Source organism: Triticum urartu, chromosome 4A (assembly GCF_056163025.1).
Source record: "Triticum urartu cultivar PI428250 chromosome 4A, HENAU_Tu73, whole genome shotgun sequence".
Classification (NCBI taxonomy): domain Eukaryota; kingdom Viridiplantae; phylum Streptophyta; class Magnoliopsida; order Poales; family Poaceae; genus Triticum; species Triticum urartu.
Window position 1 is genome coordinate 162554569 of NC_141876.1, and position 20723 is coordinate 162575291.

The window sequence follows — 20723 nt, forward strand, 5'->3', positions numbered from 1 at the left end:
TGCCCATATTGGCTCCTACATATTCTACGAAGATCTTTATCGGTCAGACCGTATAACAACATACGTTGTTCCTTTTGTCATCGGTATGTTACTTGCCCGAGATTCGATCGTCGGTATCCAATACCTAGTTCAATCTCGTTACCGGCAAGTCTCTTTACTCGTTCCGTAATACATCATCTCACAACTAACATATTAGTTGTAATGCTTGCAAGGCTTATGTGATGTGCATTACCGAGAAGGCCCAGAGATACCTCTCCGACAATCGGAGTGACAAATCCTAATCTCGAAATACGCCAACCCAACATGTACCTTTGGAGACACCTGTAGAGCTCCTTTATAATCACCCAATTACGTTGTGACGTTTGGTAGCACACAAAGTGTTCCTCCGGCAAACGGGAGTTGCATAATCTCATAGTCATAGGAACATGTATAAGTCATGAAGAAAGCAATAGCAACATACTAAACGATCGGGTGCTAAGCTAATGGAATGGGTCATGTCAATCACATCATTTTCCTAATGATGTGATCCCGTTAATCAAATAACAACTCTTTTGTTTATGGTTAGGAAACATAACCATCTTCGATTAACGAGCTAGTCAAGTAGAGGCATACTAGTGACACTTTGTTTGTCTATGTATTCACACAAGTATTATGTTTCCGGTTAATACAATTCTAGCATGAATAATAAACATTTATCATGATATAAGGAAATAAATAATAACTTTATTATTGCCTCTAGGGCATATTTCCTTCACCACCTTCCTCATCGGACATGGCAAATCCCCCCATTCTGGTAGATAATTGGTAATCCGGTAATAGTGGTCGGCGGGACCCCATTGTCAGTGGCTCTATCGTTCCGTCTCCCCGTAATTCCGGCTCTGCACAAAATTTACTGCCCTCTGCTCGGGACTCTGTCAATGCTCATTTCCCACCTCTTTCTCGCCGCCCTCTTCAGTATCATCAATCAAATCCTCAAAGCAGGGTTTCTTCCCTGCTCCACCCCACCAGCTCTACTCCGGTGACGTCGCCATCCATGGCAAATTTTCCCTTCGACCCTACGCCATTCCTTCTCCTTGGTACTCAAGCTATCGAGGTGGAAGGGAGGCCAGCGCGTGCTCGTGTCATCCATGCAGATATGCAGCTGTCCAATGAAAATATCGCCATTGCCACTCTGGTGCCAATGCCCCAAGGTGAAATCGCTTTTGCCAATGTCCGAGATGTTCTCAATGATTTCTTGATTTCACAAAGGGTAGTGTTCTCGTCTATCTCCGAATGCCCTTTTGGTCAAGCGTTTGTCAGATGCAACAGTAAAGCAGATAGAGATTCCTTGGTCAATAGGAGCCCACACCCTTTTGATGATATCCACATCATTTTCCAAAAGCATGATCACCGCTTGAACTGGAGGAAGTTCAATCTGGCCAGAGACTGTTTGCTGCTTCTAGTTGGATTTCCAGCAGATCTGCGTTGCATGTCTAAGCTCAACAATGCTGTCTCTAGTTTTGGCAAGTTGCTTTCTTGGGACAGAGTGAAAACCACTGATGCTGCAGTAGTTGTTAAAGTGAAAATTTATGCCCTTGCAGATGTTCCAGTTAGTTTGGCAGTCACTGGTGACATGCATTTCGAAGGAGAATCTTGGACTTGCCCAGTCATCATCTTTCAGGAAGAGCTGTTGGGAGGGGGACCCCCAGATGAGGATCTCATTCCTATGGATGGTAACCCACATCCTAGTCCACCAGAGCACCATCATCATCCTAATCAACACAATTTTTTCTTTGGGCCCATCCCTCAGCATGAAAACAATGAGCAGCCAGACAATCTTCAAGATGGTCAGAATGGAGAGGAAGAGAATGCAGACAAACAAGGTTGGGACCACTAGGCAATGCCCCCAAACAATAATGATCTGATGCAAGGAGAAGCCTTCTTAGAGATGAATGATTTGTTGGTTCAAGAACAGCAAATGTTGCACCTCAAACTATAGAGATGGATCACAGTGGTCTGACACTCTCTCTTGGTATTGATTCCAACAGTGTAGAATCTGCAAATTCAGTTCAGGGTGCTGCCAATCTTCAGTTGTTTGGAAACCTGATTGCTCCACCTGACCCACCAGTTTTACCTCATGAGATATAGTTGCCAGATCTTAACATGCCCCTTGAAGTAGGGCTGCAACCTTGGCAGCTTGAGTTCCAACCAGTTCTGCAACATGATGACCTGCCAAATGTGGTTGTGCAGCAAGAACCAATCCCCCATGCCCGATGCTGCAGTATACTTACCTCAGACTTTACAGGCTGATACTGCAAGTGCTTTACAGATGCCTCTTGATCAATCAACTCAGGAATTAACAGATTCGCAAAATCCTGCCACTCAACTTCCTGACAGCGCTCTGCCTCATGATCAAGTGTTGCTGGCTCCATTTGTTGCTCAAAATGACAACATTCTTCGGCAAGAGACTGTTGGAGCTACTTCTAAACTTTAGGGGGCTGCTGAGGACAATCTAGAAGCTACTGCTATTGCTGCTCCAGTCAACCAAGCTGAAAACAACATGGCTAAAGAGATTCCTAGTCCAGATTCAGGTAGTTCTAATCCCCCACCTGTATTTCCTATTCCTATTTATAAAGACACTATTCATGTGGGAGCTTGTCAATTGTTTCCTGATGCTGCAGACCCGGTTATGCAGAAGATGTTTCTGTCTCAACCTCATGAAGAGATGCACAATGCCTGCTCTGGTTTTGAGGAATCAGATCTCTGGAAGAAGCACTTTGCTCCAGTAGGACAACCAAAAGAAGTTACTCAGGTACCTAATGAGTGGGCAAATTTTATTGCACTTGCACTGCTAACACCAGATAGATTTCAGTGGGCCAAACAGTTGCTTGTTTCACAGTTATGGAAGATTATTTCTACTCAATCTGATAGCTCAAATCTAAAACCTTTTGTGGTACCTGACAAATGTGAATCTGTCCTGCAGCCTCTCTGCCAGAATCAGAATGACAAGGAAGTGTTTCTCCCCACTCTTGCTTCCACTCCACCTTCCAAGGCTTCTTCAGTTGGGATGTCCTCCAGCACTTCTGCCATCCAAGTCTACAAAAGGAGAAAGGATAAGCTCCTCTCATTGAAACCCAGGTGAGAAGGAGTTGTAGAATTTAGCAATTAAATCATGGTTACGGAAAGAAAACCTGCATGGATAGAAATTGCTTGCCTTGCAATGTTAATCCTCCATCTTTACCCAACAAAGTGGTTAAAAATCTTTCTATTGCATTTTGCAAGATTCCTGAGAAAGACTGCTCAGATGATGCTCTTCACCAAGCCAAGAAGAAGAAAGGAAGCAAGGACAAAGAGGAGAAGGAGAAGAGCAAGAAGGGCCCAAAGAAGGGGGAATGTCCAGCCCTGCATGATGATTTCATAGGGCCCTCTCTAGTTTCCTTTTGAGTTATAAATGTAATGGTTATGTTTTACCAAGTGACTTTATGTAATCCAATGTTCTGGGGGGGGTGTTGAGCTGGCACTTTTGGCTCTGTCTCAGACTGAGATCTTTAAGATTTGCAAACTTCTTCAGAGTTTTCCTTTTAAGTTATCAGAGCATTTCAACCATGAATAAGCAGTGGAAAATTTTGAACTAGAATATTAAAGGCATCAATGACAAAGATAAGTGGTTAGCTATCAGAAATAAAATTGATGAGACAGATTGTGACTTGCTTTGCATCCAGGAAACAAAGAGGGAGACTTTTGACAACAGATATCTTAAGCAGTTTTGCCCAAAACGTCTGAATAAGTTTGGTTACGAACCATCTGTAGGTGCCTCGGGAGGGCTGTTAGTGGTCTGGAATGATTCCATTTTCTTAGGAGAAACTGTCTCCGAAAACACCTTCTCCATTTCCATTCGATTCACCTCAAAACTCTCCTCTGAAACCTGGACTTTATCAAACATATATGGCCCTTGTCTTTCTGCTGACAGGGTTATTTTCATGGACTGGTTTTCTAATATTCAGATCCCTGATGACTGTAACTGGTTGATGCTTTGGGACTTTAATTATATCAGATATCCCTCCAACGGAAACAGAGAAGGAGGTAATATCAATGATATGCTCCTATTCAATGAAGCAATCAGTAATTTGAGCCTTCTAGAAATCCCTTTGAAGGGTAGAGCTTTTACATGGAGCAATATGCAGGCAGCTCCTTTGCTTGAAAAGCTTGATTGGGTTTTCTCTTCTGAAGCTTGGACTTCCGATTTCCCAAACACTATGGTGTTGCCACTATGTAAACCTATTTCTGACCATATTCCATGCATCATTAAGATTGGCACCATGATTCCAAAATCAAAGATTTTCAGGTTTGAAAATTACTGGATGCAGATTGATAGTTTCAAGGACACTATGAAAAATATTTGGCAACAAGAGGTCAATGAAACTGATAGTGCAAAGAGAATCACTGCCAAGCTAAAGAGATTGAGGAAGGGCTTAAAAATTTGGGCCAAAGAACTATATCAGCTATCAAAGCTTATTCAATCTTGCAACGAACTCATTTTGCTCTTTGATACTATTGAACATTTCATACCGTTAACCACTTTTGAGTGGAATGGCAATGAAATTGCTAAGCAGCATCTTTTGAACTTGTTGGAAATGCAAAGGGCTTACTAGAAACAAAGAGCAACAATTAGATGGATTTTGCAAGGGGAAGCCAATACAAAATATCTGAAAGTAAAGGCTACCATTAATTACAGGAGGAACTATATTGCCAGTTTACAAGATGAGGCTGGTGACATGCAAGATGATCACCAGGCTAAAGCTGCAATCCTATGGAGAGCTTTCAAACAAAGGCTTAGTACTTTTGTGCCCAGTTTCAACCTCCTCAACTTGGACTCTCTTATTACAAAGATACCAGAATTCATTGAGCTTGACAAGCCTTTTACCAAAGAGGAAATTGATGCAGTAATTAAAGAGCTCCCTTCTGACAAGGCACTAGGGCCAGATGGCTTCAACACTGATTTCATTAAGCACTGTTGGGATATCATTTCTCCAGATTTCTACAAGCTAATTGAAGACTTTTATAATGGCAAATTAAACCTGCAGAGCATCAACTCTTCTTTTATTACTCTGTTGCCAAAAAAGGAAGCACTTGTGCATGCTAATGATTTCAGACCAATCTCTTTGCTCAACTGCTCCATCAAAATCATCACAAAGCTTCTGGCCAACAGACTGCAGGCTGTCATTCTAAAGCTGGTTCATCAGAATCAATATGGGTTTCTTAAGAAGAGATCAATTCAAGATTGTTTGGCCTGGTCATATGAATTCATACATCGATGTCATCAATCGGGATAGGAATTAATTATTCTCAAATTAGACTTTGAGAAAGCTTTTGATATGATTGAGCATGAAGCTATCAGGAATCTTCTCATTGCCGGAGGTTTTGGACCTAGGTGGATTATGTGGATGGATGTGATCTTCTCTTTTGGATTATCTTCAGTGCTACTAAATGGTGTACCTGGAAAACAATTCCTCTATAAAAGAGGGGTCAGGCAAGGAGATCCCCTCTCACCTTTGTTATTTGTCATAGTTGCTGACTTGCTTCAAACAATTCTAAATGAAGCTATGAAGAATGGTCTGCTCTCTGCTCCTCTGCATAATAATAATGATCAAGATTTTCCTATAATTCAGAATGCAAATGATACTGTCCTTGTCATGCAAGCCAATGCTGCACAATTACACCAGCTCAAGAACTTGCTCATGTACTTCAGTACATACACTGGTCTAAGGGTCAATTATGAAAAATCAGTGATTGTTCCCATCAAAATTGCAAATGATAAAATGCTGGAATTAGCCTAGATTATGGGTTGCAAAGTTGGATCCCTCCCCTTCACCTATTTGGGTTTATCTCTCTGTCTCTCAAAACCAAAGATTGAGGATTTTATGCCCATTATGGAGAGAATTGAAAGAACGCTTGCTGGTTGTTCCTCTCTCTTGTCATATGGGGACAAGCTGGTCCTGGTCAAGTCTGTGTTCTACAGCCTACCCATTTTCTTCATGTGCACACTTGCACGACCTTATGGTGTCATAGAGCAGATTAAAAAATATCTCAAACATTTCTTTTGAAGGAAATATGGAATGGAAGACAGAGGCACTGCTTTGATTGCATGGGACAAAGTTTGTCAGCCCAAAGAAAGAGGAGGACTTGGAATTCTGGATATTGCCAGTCACAACAAATGTTTGCTTATGAAATATATACACAAATTCCTCAATCAGCAGGATATTCCTTGGGTCAAACTAATATGGGAGGCTTATTATTCAGACAGAATGCTTAGCACTAACCCACAAGGATCTTTTTGGTGGAAAAATATTCTCAAGTTAGTACCTGAGTTTAGACAGGCAGCTGTTCCTAAATTAGGCTCTGGAAACACTGTTAGATTTTGGATTGACAACTAGAATCAGGGCATACTGAAAGACAGATTCCCGGAGTTGTTCTCTTTCAGTAGACAAGAGCAAATTTCAGTCCAGAAAATCAAAGGGTTGGAGGATATATCTGAACATTTCTTTACTCCGCTATCCATTCAGGCTCATCAGCAATTTCAAGAAATCACTGCTCTCATGCAAACTACCCAACTGGACAATTCACTGGACACTTGGTGCTTCTCCTGGAACAAGAATAAAGAGGAATTTTCTGCTATCAAAATGTATCACCATCTGCAAGGAAAAGAGGTAGCCTCACCTCTCTTTAAGAGTATTTGGAAAAGTGCTGCAATGCTAAGATATAAGATTTTTCTCTGGTTGATTCTGCATGACAGAGCAAATGTCAGAAATCTCCTCTCTAGAAAGCATTTTCATCTGCCAAACTACAATTGTGAACTTTGCAACTGTTCTTGTGAGGAAACCAATCTTCATCTCCTCTGGGACTGCCATTTTGCTCTGCAATGTTGGGATTCAGTTGTTCCTTCCAAAGTCAGAGGCATCAATGCTTTCGATGAGATATATTTGTTGTTAAACCATTTACCCAAGAAGTTTGCAATGAGCGTAATCACCATGGGCTGCTGGCACATTTGGATGCAGAGAAACTCCAAAATTTTCAAAGCTCAGAACCCATCAGTTCAAGCATGGAGAAAGCTATTCAGAGATAACCTTAAGTTGATAATTCTGAGAACCAAAGAGAAACACAGAGAGGCTTTCAGAGGCTGGATTACAGATAACCTAGTTTAATTTATCATGGACATTCCTAGACCTGGTATTGTTTAGATGGCCTGATTATTTTTTCTTTTATTTTGTTGTACATAACGTTGCTTAACTTTTGAATGAAAATTACCGTAGAACGATTGTTCTACGGTCTTTGGTTCAAAAAAAAGAAGTTAGATGTAAGATAACTATATTACATCTAGATGTGACTTAGCAAATCTGATAAAAAAATAAACCTCTTCGACAGATTTGCACCAAATATATTGTTGCGGGTGTTGATATTTTTGAAGGCCATCACATCAATCTTTAAGGATAGAAGATGGTCTCTTTCTTTTCTCCGTCTGGAATGATACTAAAAAATGAATGTTTTTTTGGAGGGACGGGAAGATAAGAAGAAACATGAACTAAGAAGAACAACACAACAATGGCAAAATGAACCGTTTTCCCTCATCCGTTATACATATCTTTATGCTCAATCATGTTTCCCATTGTTAAGCGACCCCATCGAACAAGTATCAGACCCCAAACCAATAGATATATTTTCATGATGTAAGAACGCATTACACACAGAAACGGAAATCAAACTGTATGTACACATAACCCATTTCACGAATCTTGGTGTAAATCGGCAGCACATGATTCGCGTGCACCTGGACCCGCGTGCTCCCGGTCAATGCTCCAGCTTTCGCACAGGGTGGGTATATTGCTGGAGTAGTAATTAGCTCGATCTTGCATAATAACTCGGAGGGTCAGACTATTCCAAATCCAAAGATAGAAAAGAGAGGAAAGCAGTTACGTTCCTAGACAGAATAGGAAGCAAATAATTACTTCCCCCTTCCGAATCTTATCGGACAAGTAATTTTGCCCTATATGTATGCAGGGATGATGTCTCTCGCCTCCATTCGGCAGCAAATTTAACTAGATTTATATAGATGTGATAGTTGTGATCGAGTAGATGGAAGGAGATCTGCGAGGTCGATCGGCGGAGGCGAGAGAGAATAAACGCCGGGATGCAGCCAGTTCGGCCGCCATCGTCATCATCTTCTTGCTGGTCGCGTTGACGCACCTGCTCGCGCTGGCCTCCCACTTCGGAGCCGCCGACCCTCTGATCTGGTGGCAGCAATGGGCGTACGCAGCAGATGACGGGCCTGGCGGCAACGCGGTGGCGCCCGACCAGCTCCTCTCCCCCGACTTGGAAGACAAAAATTCGGCGGCGTGCCTCAGCCGGCACGAGGCCTCCAGGCGCTGGAAGCCCACGCAGTTCCCTGTGCCCCCCTACCTGGTGGAGAGGCTGAGGCGATACGAGGCCAACCACCGTCGGTGCGGCCCGCGCACGGCGCTCTACCGCGAGGCCGTTTCGCGGCTCCGGTCTGCCGCCCGCAACGCAGACCACGCAGCCGCGGGCGATCGTCATCATACATGCAAGTACGTGGTGTGGATCCCAACCGAGGGCCTCGGCAACCGGATGCTCAGCCTCGTCTCCGCCTTCCTATACGCGCTCCTCACCGACCGCGTCCTCCTTGTCCATGAGCCTCCGGAGATGCAGGGCCTCTTCTGCGAGCCCTTCCCCGGGACCACGTGGCTGCTCCCGCCGGCCGATTTCCCCCACAAGCTCGACGCCGCCGCCTTCTCCTCCCACTCCAAGGAGAGCTACGTCAACATGCTCCATAACAACATCATCCGCTACGGCTACGGCGACGACGCTCGCGCACAGGTGCTGCCGGCTTACGTCTACCTCCACCTGGAGACCGTGTTTCTTCTCACCGAGAGCGTAAAGCTCCGGCTCCAGAACCACACGTTCTGCGACGAGGACCACCGTTTGATCAACAAGTTCGACTGGCTGGTGGTCAAGTCCGACAACTACTTTGCGGTGGCGCTGTTCACGATGCCCATGTACCGCCGCGAGCTTGACCGGATGTTCCCGGCGAAAGGGGCGGTGTTCCACCATCTTGGCAGGTACCTGCTTCGCCCGGGGAACCGGGCGTGGGGGATTGTGGACAGGTTCTTTGAGGGGTACCTCGCCGGTGCCGACGAGCGTGTCGGCATGCATGTGCGCAACAAGCAGATCTTCCCGGTGCCGCCCGAGATCATGTTCGAACAGATCCTCCGGTGCGCGCGGGAGCATCATCTTTTGCCGCAGGTACTAGCCACCAGCGAACCACCGACGGCGGAGGCGAAGAAGAAGAAGAAGAAGGCCGTCGCAGTCCTGATGCTTTCCCTGAAGCCTGAGTACCATGACAAGCTGCACGCCATGTACTACACGAATGCGACGGCGGACGGCAACGTGGTGGTGTCGGTGCACCAGCCGAGCCACGACGGGGAGCAGCAGTCGGACGCGCGGGCACACAACGAGCGCGCCCTGGCGGAGATCTACCTGCTGAGCTTCTGCGAGACGATGGTGTCGACGGGGTGGTCCACGTTCGGGTATGTCGCGCAGGGGCTGGCTGGGATTCCGCCGTGGATGCTGCTGCCGGTGAACCGGAGCAAGATGAGGGCCGACGTGGCGTGCGTGAGGCCGCCGTCTGTGGAGCCCTGCATGCATCCGCAACCGTCATTGCTCACGTGCCAGCAGGGGGCGGGCCTGCGCCATCTGGACGACCCCGTCAAGCGTGTGCCCTTCCTGCGCCACTGCGAAGACGTGCCTCTTGGTCTCAAGCTCTTCGATTGAGCTAAAAACTTACTCCAGTTTGTTGTATCCCCGAAATTATAAATATATAATTTCGCATTACTTTAAGATTTTTGGATGCATTTTTACTGTAGGCAGCCAATGAATTGACATCAAACAAGTAAAGCTTGATAGTCTCGCCTCATCAGTTTAGTTTGGCCTCACCTCCACCATCATCCTTGTTTTTTTTTTGAATCAATTACACTGGTGGTCTACAACTTAGCGTAAACGGTCACTTTGATGCTAAAAGTTGTGGTGTACATTGAAATGGTGCAAAAACTTGACATTAACGTACAAATACGATGTTTATCTCGTTTATGTACGGATAGGTGCTGACTAGGCGCGTGGGGCCCGCTGTCAGCCACTGCATCAAAGAGAAGGGGTGTGTGGCCTAATTTTTTGGAAAACACCCTCGAAATATATTTTTTCACGAAAAAGCCTCTATTGATGTGGGAGCGGCATTTTTTTCACCTCTATGAGGAGTGAGGCCGCCTGGACTCGAAACCATGTCCGACAACAAGCCACCAACACGGCTAACCAGTACGCCAACAAGATCTCATGTTTAATTTGGATAAGAAAGCTATATGTACTAACCTGTTAGCATGGGAAGCTTTTACGGGCTGCAGATTGTGCAGCCCATTCTACACCTATTCCTTTTTAAAATTTATTTATAAAACATAAATAATAAAAAATATGTTCGCATATTTGTGTGATACAAATATTATACATGAAAATGATTATTAGTAAATAATAACATTTAAATATACATCCTTGCATGATATAAAATTATCGAAAAGTATAACACCCACATGTGTGGGCGTTAGCCAACTCGCGCACACGCATCCGTCGCCGTCCAGTAGCTGTTGCACGAATCTTGATACGATCTGGCTGATTCCGTGTGCCACGTAGAACAAGTGGATTGTGTGGTGTGTAAGAGGGGTCGCCCGCACGCCGGTTTCCTCTCCGCGGTCAACGGTTGCCACTCGGGGGCGTGCGGTGGGACTGCGGTTGCGCCCGCACGCGTCGCCCGAATGGGGTTGCCGTCTAGCACGGATCTCTACTTCACACCCCCATCGTGCACGGTTCCATTTACACCCCCCATCTCTCCACTCACCCAACCCACCATCCGCAGCAGTTCATTCGATTGGAGGAGAAGCCGATAGGAGGAGTAGGAGGCGGAGGCGGAAGAGTCAACGGCATTCGCGGCCGTCGGTGGGGCTCGCCGTACCAGAGTCTACGCCGGAGTGCCCGCAGCTTGAAGGTAATGCTCCTCCCTGCGCTGACATTCCTCCCTGCATTTTCCCCTCTCCCCTCTGCGGTGGATTTCTCTGCTCGAGATTCATAGTGATTACGGCGTAATCGCGGTGCTCCGGCGTTCCCGTCGGCGGTGGAGTCCCGTGTTTTGCCGTTTAGGATGGCATTGCGCAGGTTCGTCGCCGCCATGGTGGCAGTGATGTCGATGTGGCTCGCCCTGTCCGCAACCACATCCGGGTGTTGCGGTTCGATTTGAGCCGGCGTTTTTGTAGTTGTTAGTCATGCATTGCCTTGAAATGATGTTGCCATTGGTGCAGGAAGTATTTTGTTGGTTAATTTCAGGGTTTGATAGTTGGGATTGAACCCTAGATCTAGGTAGTTGTGTTTCGAAGTGAATTACAAAGGCAGCCATAGTAGTTCCAGGAACTGTACGCACTGTATGGCAACTAATTTCTTGATCAACCGTGTCAGTTGCCACAAACATGCTTGCCATGTGGCAACTAATTTTGTGAACACACAATGGCTGTTGCCATGCTGTAGGCAGCATAATGGGGTACATTCACTGTATTGTAGACTGAATTTGTGTTTTGCCTTCTGACTTGTGATATATGAACATACATGGAAACTCATTTTTAATACGAGGTCAGGGTGTGTGTTGCCAGATTACATGCTGTGTGGTGGATGTTTTTATGCACTTTTTGAATTGTCCTGCACTTTTAGCATGGCAATTTGAACCTATCACACTTGCCTGTGAAGATATGGCAACTCATTTTTAGATCAAGACAGGGTGTCAGTCGCCACATTATATGTTTGTGCATTGTAGTATGTGCCCCTTTTTGTTTCTAGTTTCTTTTGCGTTAACATGGCAACTTCAACATTTGTTAAATTGCCTTATGAACTGTAGATTTTTAATGAAGCCAATGTGTTTAGTTGCCACATTTATTGTTGGACAATCATAGGAGGTGTGGATGTTCATAGTTATGTACTGTCTCGAAATGCTATTTTGCGAGCAGTGCAGGAAGTTTTTTGTTGACGAAGTTCAGGTTATGATAGTTGCCAATGAACCCTAGATCTAGGTAGTTGTATTTCAAAGTGTAGTAAGAAGGTAGACATGATAGTTTCAGTAACTATCTGCACTGGATGGCAACTAATTCCCTGGTCAACTGTGCCAGTTTCCACAGATATGTTTTCCATGCGGCAACTATTTGTGTGCACACACTATGGTTGTTGCCATGCTGTAGGCCTGATAAAGTGTAGTAAATAGGTAGTCATGGCAGTTTCAGCAACTATGTGCACTAGATGGCAACTAATTTCCTGAATCAAATGTGTCAGTTGCCGCACAGTATGATTTCCATGTGGCAAGTATTTCTATTAACACACTAAGGCTGTTGTCATGATATAGGCAGGATAATGTGGCAAATTCTATGTACAATACACTCATTTTTTGTGTTTGCCATACTGACTTGTGATATCTGAACATATTTGGCAGTACTACATGGCAACTCATTTTTTAATATGAGGTCAGTTTGTGAGTTTTCACATTATAGGTTGTTCAGCAGATGTTTTCAACGCTTTTTGAATTGCCTTGCATTTTAACATGGCAATTTCAACCTAGTACATTCGCCTTTGAATATATGACAACTCATTTTTTGTATGAGGACAGAGTGTGAGTTACCACATTATATGTTACCACAATATATGTCAACCTAGTACTTTTTGCCACTTTCAATTAAGCCTTTGTGGCAAATACATTCTGTTAGGTGGCAACTGCTTACTTCATACTTTCATTTTCACCCTGACATTTTTGCTTTGTTCTTACAATAGCAGAATGGCTCGCGGTGATCATCAAGACAATGATGATGATTTCATGGAGTTACCTCGGCAGAATCGCGCAACTGGACGGACAACAGACGGCGATGAGGTAACTGTCCACCCCCCCCCCTCCCCACCCCCCCTTCCCCCATATGTTTTTCAATGTCATGTTGAGTTTGCAATCGTCTAATAGGGACTAAATTTTCATGATGGTGAAACATGGCAACAAATGATCATTTCTCTGTTTTGCAGAAGAAGAAACGTATTCGCAATAGGGCTTCACAGGAACGCCTGACTATATTGACCGAGGGATTTACCAACAACCAGAAGGGAGCTGCTGCTGAGATGGGGATGCAGGCTCTGATGGATGTTCGGTGCAAGAATTTAGTGAACCCTGTATGCGACTGGCTCGGTGAGATTTACGAGCCCGCCTCCAGGGAATTTGTGATTCCGGGACGTGGAAGGCTGTCGTTAGACGAGGAATCCGTGTTCTGCACGTTGGGTGTGCCTCGTGGAGAGATCAAAGTCCCGTATGAGGTCAATAATAAGATTGAGGAAACATTGTTTTCCCGTTTGTTTCCTGGGTTGACATCCATGCCGAACACGACCGTGCTGGCAACTTCACTGGAGGGCATGGCAACCCATGGCGAGGTTTTCAAGATGAAGCTACTCATGTACCTGATCTCAGCTATTTTTGCGCCAACCACATCTATTCGCCCAAGCAACAAATGCTTCCCCATCCTGGTTAATGCTCTATCTCTACTACTTTTATTTTTCCTTCAATCTTTTGACTCCTATGTCATCTGTAAGCTAGTCACTGCCAGTTTTTTGATGTTTTCCAATTTGATTTCTGGTGCAGCAACTTCTTGTCCTGAAATTTGTGTCGTTCAGGCAAAACTGAAAGAAGTGAAGAACATGAATTGGTGTAAGTTCATTGCGGACTTCCTGCATGATGCATTCTCAAACAAGATGTATCAGAAGGGTTGTCGACTCCATTTAATGGTATTTTTGTACTACTCTTTTGCAAACACTCCTAGCTCCTTGAGCATGCATGGCAACCATGATGGTGACATTGTGGCAACTATCATCATAACACGATGGCAACTGCCAACATAACTAGATGGCAACTGCCAACATAACTAGATGGCAACTAACACATTTAGATGGCAACTAACAGAAATACATGGAAACTCTTTTCCTTCTTCATGCCCTCCAACTTGATGATTGAAGGAACATACGTTAGCTTTTTTTTGCAAAATACCATGATGGCAACTGATATATTTTTTTCTTTTTAAATTGTTGTACATCAGCTCATGTACGTCGATCGTCTTGATCTGTCCACTTTGGACTTTACTGGGATAGGAGGTCCGCCGCCTCCACACAAGTTTGTTGTTTCTGCATGGACTTACGATGCTGTCAAGGTGGTGCTTGCTGCGGACAAGATAACTAATACGAAATACGGAAAACTGCAGGTTAGTTCTGGGTTCTTTCTTTGCACTGCATTCTTTCAATTTTGACGCTACATAACATATGAAAAAAATCCCCATATGGCAACCTTCCGTGGCTAACAAGAGATGACTACCTTGTTAGCCATGGCTGTCTGCGCATGGTATCCATGTCTTTACGCCACATGGCAGCTCTGCCATCCATTTTGAAACTTCTATCCTCTACCTCTTTTTTATTTTATTTTTCAATACATGAACTGTTAGTTAGTGTTCATTGTTTTCTCTCTTTACATGCTAGCTGTTTTTTTTGGTTTTTTCCAGCTGATCGCCAAGCATGCTATAGACTACGGCGTGTTTGGTGGGCCTCAAAACATTGGAAAGTGAATGGACATGCACTCAGCTCCGTCTTGTCTTGTTGAGGTAATCAAGGATACATATCTATGGTTGTGTTTGGTTTATTTTGATCTTGTGCACGTGACTTTAATACGGTTGGTTACTGTTGCTTCTTGTTTCGTCCACAGGCGAGGGCACCTGTTGAGCATCTAATTGGGCAGTTTGCATCCGGAATGACCAGCTTTCTCGGGAAGTTGGTTGAGGGTTGGACGTCCCTTAATGGCTCTGACAGTGACGCGGTTGCGAGGCAGTTCACTCCATTCGTTGCAGAACGGACACATCGGCCAACTGGTTGCCGTGGTCGGTACGACTACAACAGCTCGCAGGAGCTTCCTGACACACAAGATGAACTAGATGGAGATGCTGCTCTCGACAAGGACGACAATGATGACATGGAGGACGTGCAACATGAGACCAACGATGATGAACATGTCGACGTTCGTGCAGGTGGTAAGAAGGGCAAGGGTGTACCAGATGTCCCCTCGCCGGAGAAAGTCAAAGAACAGACAGCTGCGAGAGGCAAAGGGGGTGTCACCCTCAAAGAGGGGGAGGGATCCATAGGATGCTGGGCAGGGGTCTCCTGTCAAGAGACCTAGGACTGATCCCTTAGCTTCTAGGAGGAGGTTCGAATTCTATTTTAGTATTTTGTTTTGTCTCTCCTTTCGAACAGACTGACCCCCTTTTCCATTTGTTTTTGCTAAGCACGGCAATGATTTTCGTGTCTAACACTTGGAACCTTTTTTGCCTCTTTCTTATATGTGCAGCGAGGCGGCAGCTGGTGGACGAGCAGTTACGAAGAAACAAGCACCAACGCCAACCCGTGTTTCTGCTCAATTGAACAAGGGTGCCCCTATTGCTGGTGACACGCCTTCCACTAGGTCATCTCCTCGTACGTTGACGTCCAACACCGGTGATCCTGTCGTGTTGCCAGATTTGAGGAAGACAGTCAAGAAGTAGGTTATCCCTGTTCTTTTCCATTGCCATATTGCTATATTTTTGCTTTTCAATGCAGCTGTTCAGCTTGCCACATGGGCTACTGCCATCAGTCCTACATTGCAACTGTTGTTTCTCCCATGCTCTATTTTCTTTTTACTACATGGCAACTCCTGCTTGTTTTGCATGGCAACTGCTAACTAGTCAAGATGGCAACTCTTATTCCACCTATATGGCAACTACCAGCTTTTCCATTTTGTTTGCGCACTCATCCACACCTAGTTTTGAAATGGCAGTCCTGGCACATCACACATTTCTTACATTTTTTAGGATGTGTACCATGGCAACTCCTGCTTGTTCTGCATGGCAACTGCTAACTAGGCCACATGGCAACTCTTATTCCACCTACATTTGCAATTATCAGTTGTTCATCTAACAATGTTCGCGTGTTTTTTAGGGTGAAGAAGACTACCACACGCGTGACCAAGCAAAACCCCAGAGACCCACTCGAAAGCATACACTCAAAGTTGTCGACAGGTGGCAACTCGGACGTTCATGAGGCGCCAGTGGACAAACCTGCTGCTGCAGCATCCACTGTTCCCACTAGCTCTGATGCAAGCAGCCGAGCATCTCCGTCGGTTGCAGATGTGTAGTCTATGACAGCAGGCATCCGTACATCTGGGAGTGACGAGTCAGTATCTGCCAGGACTGCTGAAATATTGCCCACTCTGCTGGAAATGAAGGATGCTGCTGTGAGCCATGCCACCCGATCAGCAAGTGTTGAAGCGGATGCCCCCGCGATCAACCTAAGAAAGGAAGATTCCTTCTCATCTGACACGGATTCCAATCGTGTGGGTGGTGGCACTTCTGCGCCCAAGAAAGAAGGGGCTGAGGCGACAGTTCATAATGATATGCCATCCACTGGTGAGACTCTTGGCACAATAGCTCCAGCTTCTAGTGCTCCAGAGGTTGCTAAGGTGACCGTTACGCGAGCTGGTCTTCCACCTAGGCATCGTAGCCCCCGCAAGCAATCTGTTAGGGAAGGTAGTAATTTCAAAAAAATCCTACGCACACGCAAGATCATGGTGATGCATAGCAACGAGAGGGGAGAGTGTTGTCCACATACCCTCGTAGACCGAAAGCGGAAGCGTTAGCACAACGCGGTTAATGTAGTCGTGCGTCTTCACGATCCAACCGATCAAGTACCGAACGCACGGCACCTCTGAGTTCAGCACATGTTCAGCCCGATGACGTCCCTCGAACTCCGATCCAGCCGAGTGTTGAGGGAGAGTTTCGTCAGCACGACGGCATGGTGACGATGATGATGTTCTACCGACGCACGGCTTCGCCTAAGCACCGCTACAGTATTATCGAGGTGGACTATCGTGGAGGGGGGCACCGCACACGGCTAAAAGATCAACTGATCAATTGTTGTGTGTCTAGGGTGCCCCCTGCCCTGTATATAAAGGATCAATCGTAGTCCTTTCGATAAGTAAGAGTGATGACCCACAAGTATAGGGGATCTATCGTAGTCCTTTCGATAAGTAAGAGTGTCGAACCCAATGAGGAGTAGAAGGAAATGATAAGCGGTTTTCAGCAAGGTATTCTCTGCAAGTACTGAAACAAGTGGTAATAGATAGTTTTGTGATAAGACAGATTGTAATGAGCAACAAGTAACAAAAGTAACTAAAGTGCAGCAAGGTGGCCCAATCCTTTTGTAGCAAAGGACAAGCCGGAACAAACTCTTATAATAGGAAAAGCGCTCCCGAGGACACATGGGAATATCGTCAAGCTAGTTTTCATCACGTTCATATGATTCGCGTTCGATACTTTGATAATTTGATATGTAGGTGGACCGGTGCTTGGGTGCTGTTCTTACTTGAACAAGCATCCCACTTACGATTAACCTCTATTGCAAGCATCCGCAACTACAACAAAAGTATTAAGGTAAACCTAACCATAGCATGAAACATGTGGATCCAAATCAGCCCCTTACGAGGCAATGCATAAACTAGGGTTTAAGCTTCTGTCACTCTAGCAACCCATAATCTACTTATTACTTCCCAATGCCTTCCTCTAGGCCCAAATAATGGTGAAGTGTTATGTAGTCGATGTTCACATAACACCACTAGAGACTAGACAACATACATCTTATCAAAATATCAAACGAATACCAAATTCACATGACTACTCATAGCAAGACTTCTCCCTTGTCCTCAGGAATGAACGTAATTACTCACAAAGCATATTCATGTTCATAATCAGAGGGGTAATAATATGCATATAGGATCTGAACATATGATCTTCCACCAAATAAACCAACTAGCATCAACTACAAGGAGTAATCAACACTACTAGCAACCTACTAGCACCAATCCCGGACTTTGAGACAAGAATTGGATACAAGAGATGAACTAGGCTTTGGAGATGAGATGGTGCTGGTGAAGATGTTGATGGAGATTGCCCTCTCCCGATGAGAGGAGCGTTGGTGATGACGATGGTGATGATTTCCCCCTCTCGGAGGGAAGTTTCCCCGGCAGAACAGCTCTGCCGGAGCTCTAGATTGGATCCGCCAAGGTTCCGCCTCGTGGGGGCGGAGTCTCGTCCCGAAAAGTTCCTTCCTCTTTTTTTTCTCATCGAAAGACTTCATATAGGAGAAGATGGGAGTCGGAGAGCCACGAGGGGGCCCACGAGGTAGGGGGCGCGCCCCCCACCCTCGTGAGAAGGGTGTGGGGCCCCTGGCCTTCATATTTGGCGAGGATTTTTCTTTATTTATTTTAAGATGTTCCGTGAAGTTTTAGGACTTTTGGAGTTGCGCAGAATAGGTCTCTAATATTTGCTCCTTTTCCAGCCCAGAATTCCAGCTGCCGGCATTCTCCCTCCTTATGTAAACCTTGTAAAATAAGAGAGAATAGCCATAAGTATTGTGACATAAAGTGAAATAACAGTCCAAAATGCGATAAATATCGATATAAAAGCATGATGCAAAATGGACGTATCAACTCCCCCATGCTTAGACCTCGCTTGTCCTCAAGCGAAAAGCCAATAACAATAAATATGTCCTCATGTTTAGAAGTAGAGGCGTCGATAAAAATAAAATACAGACATGAAGGCATCATGATTATTCTCATAACAGCAACATATATAGATTTTGTCATATGATTACTTATATTCAAGTGATGATCTATTCACAATCCAAAAGTATAAATCATAAACCTTATTGGGCTCCAACAAACTATAATCTCAGTCATTGAAGCAATTGTAATTTATCATAACATCGGAAAGAGTCTATGTCAGAGCTAAAAAGCAAGTCCACATACTCAACTACCATTTAGTCCTCCATAATTGCTAACACTCACGCAATACTTGTGGTTACGGAGTTTTAATCAGACACAGAGAAAGATAGGGGCTTATAGTTTTGCCCCACAACCTTTTACCTCAAGGGTAATGTCAACAATAATGGTTCATGCTCCCCTACATCCAATTAGATATATATATATATCATGTTCTTTCCAACATGCTGAGCTTGCCAAAGGATAAAATGAAAAAGAAAAGGTGAAGATCACCATGACTCTTGCATAAGGTAGAAGATAATAATAAAGGATAGGCCCTTCGCAGAGGGAAGCAGAGGTTGCCATGCGCTTTTTTGGTTTGATGCATAAAATCTCAATGCGAAAGAACGTCACTTTATATTTCCCCTTGTGATATGAACCTTTATTATGCAGTCCGTTGCTTTTATTACTTCCACATCACAAGATCGTATAGAGCTTATTTCTCCCACACCAATCAATCATACATATTTAGAGCAACTTTTATTGCTTTGCACCGATGACAACTTACTTGAAGGATCTTACTCAATCCATAGGTAGATATGGTGGACTCTCATGGCAAAACTGGTTTAAGGGTATTTGGAAGCACAAGTAGTATTTCTACTTGGTGCTGAGAATTTGGCTATCATGAGGGGGAAAGGCAAGCTCAACAAGTTAGAGGATCCATGACAACATACTTTATCTCGGATATAAGAAAGACATAACTCATTACGTTGTCTTCCTTTTCCAACATCAACTCTTTAGCATGTCATATTTTAATGAGTGCTCCCAATCATAAAAGATGTCAATGATAATATACCTATATGTGAAAACCTCTCTTTCCTTATTACTTCCTATTAATTGCAACAATGACCAAACCTATGTTTGCCAACTCCCAACAACTTTTAATCATCATACTCTTTCTATGTGAAGTCATTACTCTCAATAAGATCAATATGAACTTTTTGTTTCTTTTTGTTCTTTTTCTATTTTCTTTTATTCACCCCAGATCATGGCAAAATAATCAAGCCCTTGACTCAACACTAATCTTTATTATATATAGCTCACGGACTCGATTACATAGAGAGATCATAAAGCAAAACTCAAAACTAGATCATACCATAAACTCTATTCTACTAGATCAAGATACTACTAATAGGGTCGAACTAAGAAAAACGGTAAAGATAAGAGTTGTGATTGTGATACGATACCGGGGCACCTCCCCCAAGTTGGCATTTGCCAAGGGGAGTGCCCATACCCATGTGATTATATCTCCTTGGTTGGTGAAGAAGGTGGAAGTGATGGATAATCGCACATCGAGCGTAAGAGGTCCTCTAGCTTGCGAATAATGCCCTTGAGTGCGACAATATGCTCCTTCAACAAAATATTTTCTTGTGTGAGATACTTGTTTTGAATATGAGCTAACTCAATCATCTAGAAAGCTTCGACCTCAGTTGGGGTAAGAAGGTTATGATCAATTTGAAGGGTGTCTTTTGCTACTGGAGCTTGATCCTCCGTGGCCTTCTTGATCCTTTCATCCTTGTTGACCCTCGTGGGTTCTTCCCTCTTCAGATCTATCTTCATTAGCCAAGAATTGTTGTCACCATTGTTGGAGGAGGGAGACGACATGATGCCTAGCCTGGAAAACCCTGACAGAAAACAGCTCGAAACAAGAACAGAGGAGGTTTGCGTGATACGGGAGTCAAAACCTTCGGGAGAATATATAATGAATTTTTACCGACCAAAATACGTAACGTGC

At 44.4% G+C, this 20723-nt stretch overlaps 1 protein-coding gene and 1 pseudogene across 1 annotated transcript; both read left to right on the top strand.

Annotated features, from left to right (window-relative positions):
• Positions 1 to 7599: 7599 nt before the first annotated feature.
• On the top strand, positions 7600 to 9849 carry LOC125553803 (putative fucosyltransferase 8 pseudogene; annotated as a pseudogene).
• A 3091-nt stretch (positions 9850 to 12940) lies between these two features.
• On the top strand, positions 12941 to 14001 carry LOC147975247 (uncharacterized). Its single transcript, XM_087520328.1, has 3 exons — positions 12941 to 12994; positions 13138 to 13629; positions 13777 to 14001. Exons 1-3 carry the CDS (start codon positions 12941 to 12943, stop codon positions 13999 to 14001), a joined length of 771 nt encoding a protein of 256 aa, XP_087376454.1.
• Positions 14002 to 20723: the final 6722 nt, after the last annotated feature.